The sequence below is a fragment of the Acanthochromis polyacanthus genome, chromosome 16 (genome assembly GCF_021347895.1).
Source record: "Acanthochromis polyacanthus isolate Apoly-LR-REF ecotype Palm Island chromosome 16, KAUST_Apoly_ChrSc, whole genome shotgun sequence".
Taxonomy (NCBI): Eukaryota; Metazoa; Chordata; class Actinopteri; family Pomacentridae; genus Acanthochromis; species Acanthochromis polyacanthus.
This window is the reverse complement of record NC_067128.1, coordinates 20,651,487-20,658,961: the sequence shown is the minus strand read 5'-3', so window position 1 is coordinate 20,658,961 and position 7,475 is coordinate 20,651,487. Positions and strand designations below refer to the sequence as shown.

Genomic DNA, 7,475 nt, shown 5'->3' with positions numbered 1-7,475 from the left:
AAATAGCCTCCTTTAGCTTTGATAACTGCTTGACAAATTCGAGGCATTCTTGCAATCAGTGACATGAAATAATCACTTGAAATTTCCTCCCATGCTTCTACCAACAGCTCATAAATGTTTGCAGCACTTGTGGGTTGCTTGTTCTTGACGTTTCTGTCCAGTTCATCCCATGCAGGTTCGATGGGGTTAAGGTCAGGGGATTGAGCTGGCCAAGTCATAGGAGCTTCCCCTCCTGTTCTTTCCTGGCCAAATACCTCTGACACAGTTTGGAGGTGTGCTTTGGATCGTTGTCTTGTAGTGTGAATGGCTGTCCCACTAAACGCAGCGCAAAGGGAATGGCATGCCTCTGTAAGATACTGTGGTATCCACGCTGATTTAGAATTCCTGTGACTTTGTGCAGATCACCAGTGTGACCCCCTGCAAAACAGTGCCAGACCATCACACTACCTCCACCATGCTTTACTGTGGGAACAGGAGTCAAGCATTCTCCAACCCTACGTCGAACGGACTTGCGCCGTTTTGATCCAAACATTTCAAACTTTGACTCATCTGCAAACAAAACTGTTTTCCATTCTTCTACAGTCCAGTTTCTATGTTCTTTAGCCCACTGAAGTGTCTTCTTTATGTTCTGCTTTCTTAGCAGTGGTTTCTTGGCAGCTACCCTGCCTTTCAGACCAGATTCCCGCAGTCTACGCAGCACAGTATCCACTGACACATTATTGCTCCTGGTTGAGTTTAGCTGAGCTCTTATTTCTGGGGCTGTCTTTTGTCTATTTCGAAGACTGGTGACCCTGATGAATTTATCTTCAGCTTTAGACAAGACTCTGCTTCTACCAGAATGAAATCTGTCTTCGTGTGAACCTGTTTCTCTTCGTATCTCTTTAATGTTTTTGCAACTCCACTTTGTGAGACTTTAACTTTCTGAGCAATTTGTCTTGTAGAATAGCCTTCTTTTTTCAAAACCTGAATTTCAATCCTTTTTTCTTTGCTTAACTGAGGGTTTGTGCTACTTCAGATTTAGATCATTTTCAAATGAGCTAAAGACATTCTTCTTTCCAGACATTATCAGTCTTTTATATCAACTCAAAAAGGTAACACAAAATATTTGTGAACAGAGTAAAGAACTGTGAATCAAGGTCTGAAAAACATTCTATTGGGACGGCATAGTTATGACAGTGGACATGCAACCCTTTGTAAAGATATTTTAAGTGTTTTAACCAAACAAAAGATAGGGTAATGTTGCTACCTAAACCTTCTAGTAATGCTTTCATCAATAAATGCTTAGAAATATCCCTACTTGGGTACCATTAAATTTGTTCATAGCATACTCATGAATGTTCTTGCACTAATTAGAAAAACAAATTGCTAAAGTTAGCTATTAATTGGGCTGTTTTGACAAAAATACGGGAAAATTATATATACACTCAACAAAAATATAAATGCAACACTTTTTCTTTGTTTCCATTTTTTATGAGATGAACTCAAAGATCTAAAACTTTTCTAAAACTTATTTCAAAGAACTTTTACCTTGAAATGAGTGAAAAAATCTGCCAATAGAACAAGTGAAAAGTGGCTTGGTAAGATTTCTTGAAATGAGATGTGATATTTATAATATTGAGATCTTAAAATTAGCTGGTAAAACTTATTTTAAGCTACATTTTACCAGGATTGTCAAGCTTAGGTGTCTTAACCCTCCTGTTGTCCTCGTTTACAGCACCAAAAAGGATTGTTCCCTTGTCTGAAAAAAAAATCCAGACATTCAGCAAAAAATAAATAAATAAATAAAAATCCCAAAATCTTCAGGAAGAAAATTCCTTAAAAGTTTTATTTTTTTTAAAAAAATCCCCAAATTTGGCACGAAATAAAAATAATAAAAATAATTAACAAAAATCTAAAAAAAAATTGCAAATATTTTCAAAAAAAATGAGTAAAAATTGTCCAAAAAAAATCCTAAAAATATCTAAAGTGATTCAATATATATCAGTAAAACTTCTAATATCTCCTACTAATTTCGCTGGATTTTGGTTGATTTTTATGTGACTGTTCTTTAAGAAACATTTTTCAACATTTCCTTTTTGCACCAAAAAATGTTCAAAAGTTTCCCAAAAAAATTGAGAATGTGGGTGTTTTCTCTGTAAAAATATATCTAAATGTTTCACATGTTTAAACTTTAAAACGGGTCAGTTTGACCCACAGGACGACATGAGGGTTAAAACAAGATAATTTCAAGATTGTTTGACTTAACAAGATGTTTAAGATGCGTTGTCTTAAAACAAGTCCCTCCATCTGCTGGAATGTCACTTGTTAAGGGAATTATCTTAAATCAAGTGGGATGAGACATTTTGACTAAAAATAAGACAAACAGACTTGGTAAGACTTGGAGTTTTTGCAGTGTAGCAGCCAGCCTCCGCCTTTATGTTGATGCTTAGACAATATAGTGTGCAGTTCCAGTATGATTAAGTGATGTTAAGTGATGATGTGGCCCAAACTGCTGCTGTGTCATCCCACCATTTAATGTGCAGCTGATTAGATTATTTAAAGGTCAGTTAGCTCCATCTGGTGAACAGACAGTAGAACCACATCTGGTTCATGTCACAGGATAGACTGGTTCTGATGTCTCTCTGATGTTTTGGACTACTTATGTGGACTCTGAGGTTATGTGACGGTGAAAACGTTCTCAGACCAAATGCTCACAGACAGCAGGACTGACAGGGAGAACAAGCAGCTTTTTCTATCCAAATGATTCGACACATGAAGGTGAAAAGTGTCTGAAGTTGATCTGAAGTGACTTCAGCAGGTGAGAAACCTACCAGAGAAACCTGTCCATGTCTGATCAACAGGATCCCACTGTGTGATATCACTGACTCACAGTTCAAAGTTGGTCACACTGAATGTTTTAAAATTTGGTGTTCACACTAATACATATTTTTGAGTTGAATGAAACTGCTGTGTGAGAACTTTTTAACAGTTAAGTGATTACCATGTAAAACAACCAGTGCAGCCATTTGCTTCATGCAAGTATGATTATGTCGAGCAAGTTTGGCTTTAAATTTGTGGAACCCAATCGTGACCACCTCCTCTCAAGGGTCTCAGTGCTTTGCTTATAGGCTGAAATAAACTCATATACACTACCATTCAAAAGTTTGCTGTCTCGTCATGTTGAAAGACTAACTGGTGACAAAGGAACCCTTGTGCGATCATGTTAGCACATGAAAAGAAGTGTGAGTGTAGTATCTGATCTGAGACATGTATTATTTAATAAGTTAGTAAAATGGATTGTTTGCCTGTTCTAGTATCTGATCTGAGTTGTGTGTCATGTCATCTTATCACAAATGGAAACTGTTATACATGTGTCACTAATTTTACCAATGTAATTGAAATGTATTTTTCAGTCTGAGGAACCCGATGGCCTGTTGACTTTGGGGCTCCTATGTCTAGCTAGAGGATGGATGTGGTCCTTTGGGACCGTAGAGCTGAGGGGTTCTATTCAAGGGGGGTCTTGTTTTTGAGTAAGGGGTCCTCTAACACGACCCTGATGTTGTGATCCTATCCTTTACCAGAAGGTATAAAAGCAACCTGACTTCTTTGTTCGGGGGAGATTCTTATTGGCTTTTGAATCCTTCATCAAGCAGACAATGGGCCTGATCAGATGCTGTCTTTTTAAAATAAAATTATATTCTATTAAAGCAACAGTGTCACTGGATGTTTTATTCAACATCTACAACCTCGATGCATAAGACAAATCACAACATGAGTTTTCATGGAAAACATGAAATTGCCTGGGTGACTCCAAACTTTTGAACGGTAGTGTAAATATAATGAAATATATTAATAGTTCAGACGGAAGAATAATCAAATTTATCATTTCAAATTGCACTGATCAACTTAATGAGTAGATGTTAAATCTGATTTCAGTGACCTAATTTAACAAAAAAAGAAATAAATGGCAGCACAGATAATAATCATACATAAAATATTCATGATCTACTCATTATACTGTCTAATAATATTAAAATGATACAGCAACATGAAAACTACAAATACAAAGACATGGAAAACGTCCACTAAGTGACAGGTAAACAACCATACACATGAACTTAACATGAGGGTTACTAAAATAAGGTTTGTTCTCACTGCTGTTCCAGGACTACAGCCTCTCACCTGTGTGAATTCTCCCGTGGACAGTCAGATTAGTACTTTTACTGAAACTTTTTCCACAGGTTTCACAAGAATACGGCCTCTCACCTGTGTGAGTTCTCATGTGGACAGTCAGATTACATCTTTTACTGAAACTTTTCCCGCAGGTTTCACAAGAATACGGCCTCTCACCTGTGTGAGTTCTCATGTGGACACTCAGAATATTGCTTTGACTGAAACATTTCCCACAACTTTCACAAAAATATGGCCTCTCATCTGTGTGAGTTCTCATGTGGACAGTCAGACTACTACTTGTACTGAAACTTTTCCCACATGTTTCACAAAAATATGGCCTCTCACCTGTGTGAGTTGTCATGTGTACAATCAGATTACTATGTTCAGTGAAACTTTTCCCACATGTTACACAAGAATATGGCCTCTCACCTGTGTGAATTCTCATGTGGACAGTCAGATGACTACTATGACTGAAACTTTTCCCACATCTTTGACAAGAATATGGCCTCTCACCTGTGTGAATTCTCATGTGGACAGTCAGACTACTACTATAACTGAAACTTTTCCCGCAACTTTCACAAGAATACGGCTTCTCACCTGTGTGAGTTCTCAAGTGACGAGTCAGTTCATACTTTTTACTGAAACTTTTCCCACATCTTCCACAAGAATACAGCCTCTCACCTGTGTGAGTTCTCATGTGAACTTTCAGCTCAGACCGGAAACTAAATTTTTTTCCGCACGCATCGCAAGCATGTGGTTTTACACCTTTGTGGATTTGGTGATGTTTCTTGAGTTGGTACTTATTCTCAAAGGTGTTTCCACAAACATCACATTTTACAGACTTTCTACCTGCATCAGTATCACGGTGAATTCCTGACAATAAAGACTTGTCTACATTCTTCCTGTGACTGCTCTTTCTACTACGACTCTTATTTGGCTTCAGCACAGCATTTCTAGTTGACTCTGAGTCTACATGCTGACTTCCTTCCTCATGTGGGCTCTCGCATACTGGTAAACTGTAAGAGAGGAGCTGGTCGCTGTTTGGTTCTACTTCACTGTGGTCACTGTCCTTATCAGTTGAAGTCAATAGAAAGGTATTAGTCACTTGATTCAATACAATCTGCTTTCCATGCTGACTGGTGCAGACTTCTTCCTGTTCCTCCTTAATGTGCGGAGGCTCTGGGTCCTCATGGTCCAGACTAAAGTTCTTCTCCTGGTTACAGAGCTGTCGATCAGTAAGGCCCTTCCCCTCTTTGCACACATGTTGCATTGGGAGGTCTGGAGGGACAATGGAGCACATGAAAAATGTTACTAACATGATGATAAGTAAACATACATCTAAGAAAAGACATTTAATCCTGAGACCCCCAAGCCCTGTGTGGGCAGTCACATTTTTCCTCACATTAGTCACATTTCTTTGTTAGTTCATTAAGACAATCATAGTTTTACAGACCAATTCTGTGTAACATCACTCGTGGTTTCCAGACTATCCAGCAGACTGCTCTCATAATTGATCTCTCCATCCAACTGGCCGAGTGGTTTATCAGAAACTCCAAATATTTCTCTGGATATTTCTTCACATTCCTGTAGAACGTCTGGAAGGCAAAATAACAAAAGAAAAGGCTGCTAAAGGCGATGATAGGTGACGCACATCTGAGCAAATACGGTTAACCCTCTGAAGCCCAAACTCTGTCTGGAAAGTTTTTACTCCTGTCACGTTTTTCCTCACTGTGGACTTATTTTTCAGTGCAATATAAAACCCTGCAAATCTATAGAATTAGCTCAATGACTACAAGTAAAGAGAACTCACAAATATCTTCTGTGCAGTATGACACAGTTTTGAGATAAATTTCAATTCAAATTGCTCTGATTTACACTGTTTGTGAGTCATGCTGCACTGATGTTACTGACCTGATGTGTTTTATTCTGCTGTCAACCTCTTTTTGTCATCTCCTGTCTTCTCTGTGTACCCTCTCTATTTTTAAGACCAGGCTTAAAACCTTCCTTTTTGACAAATCCTATAGTTAGGGTTGACTTGGGTGAACCTGAGGGGATCAGCTGCAGTCTTCATTTGCACAACTGACTTCCTCTTCGACGTCCCTTAGTTTTGCCCCTAGTTATGCTGCTATAGGCCTTGACTGCTGAGGGACCTCTCTGGATGCACTGAGCCCTTCTCTAACTACTTTTGTGTTTACTATATATACCGTATTGTCCCTGGTCCCAGAGCTGGATGCTTCAGATCTGTAGTTACTGTCCCACCAACTGGCCTAGTCTCCATCATGTCCACTGCTGCTGACCATCCCCCAGCCCACTGCTTCCAGCTGCCTATTTCCACCAGTCTACTCTACATTGCCCTCACTAAACTTGATATGCTTATCTACTAGGAGTGTAACGAAATGGTCAACCCACGAAACGATACAAAATACTCACGATATGAAATAAAGAGTGAAGAAAATCCCCAACAGTAGGAAGTTATGCAAAAATCTCATTTTCTTTATTTTCTTCCTTATGCAGACATACAAAAAATAATGCTGTATCAGTACAAAATAAATGCTCTGAAAAAAAATAAAATTGTAGTTTTTTCCCCCCTTATTTAGACTACAGCGCAAATACAAACATAAAATCTCAATTAAAAAAGTACTTTGTTGTTGTAATAATCAGGATAACTACATTCTTGAATGAAAAGGAAAACAAATAGCAGTGCTAGGAGCTGCAGTCTAGACCTATAAATGTCTGAACTGTGAACTAGTTGTACTCGCCGCAGTATACGGCGAACTGTAGCGGCATATTTTGCAAACAGTTTTTGTTTTATCCGCAATCTTCTCACCGTTCTCTCGTCGTTTACATAGGAAGCCAAAATAGGTCCACACAACCGATGCATTTGACGAAGGAGCATCAGCTAATTCCTCAACCTCGTCTTCCTCCGTTTTGAATCGAGTGTTTTGCTACGGTAGGCGAGGAGGGTCAAAAATCATCAGTCTCCGTGGTGTGCGGCGCCCCTTCGCGTTTTTTATTTCATGCGTCTTTGAATTTTATTTCGTTACACCCCTATCATCTACATACTGTTTGAATTTTACTACCAGTTATATATGTAGTATATATTTAGTGCCAGAGCCTTACACCATAACAGTAAACTCGTCAATGAATTTCAATGTCAGCCTGTACTTTGTATGTATCATCCATCTTATCATGCATGCATCCAATAATGTTCCTTGTTCCCCACACTCCTCTTCTCCCATCCCTCTATCTTTACCCCTCTACCTCTACCTCTTCAGTCCTCTCAGCCCACTGGCCAGCAGGCAGATAGGTCCCCCCACATAAAG

The 7,475-nt window shown here is 38.8% G+C and overlaps 1 protein-coding gene across 1 annotated transcript; it reads right to left on the bottom strand.

Moving 5' to 3' along the window:
* Positions 1 to 1,131: 1,131 nt before the first annotated feature.
* Positions 1,132 to 7,103, bottom strand: LOC110952191 (zinc finger protein 664-like). Its single transcript, XM_051936646.1, has 3 exons — positions 6,980 to 7,103; positions 5,606 to 5,747; positions 1,132 to 5,430 (listed from the first exon to the last, which is right to left on the bottom strand). The coding sequence occupies exons 1-3, from the start codon at positions 7,046 to 7,048 to the stop codon at positions 4,148 to 4,150; spliced, it is 1,494 nt and encodes a 497-aa protein (XP_051792606.1). The 5' UTR covers positions 7,049 to 7,103; the 3' UTR covers positions 1,132 to 4,147.
* Between the last annotated feature and the right edge of the window lie 372 nt (positions 7,104 to 7,475).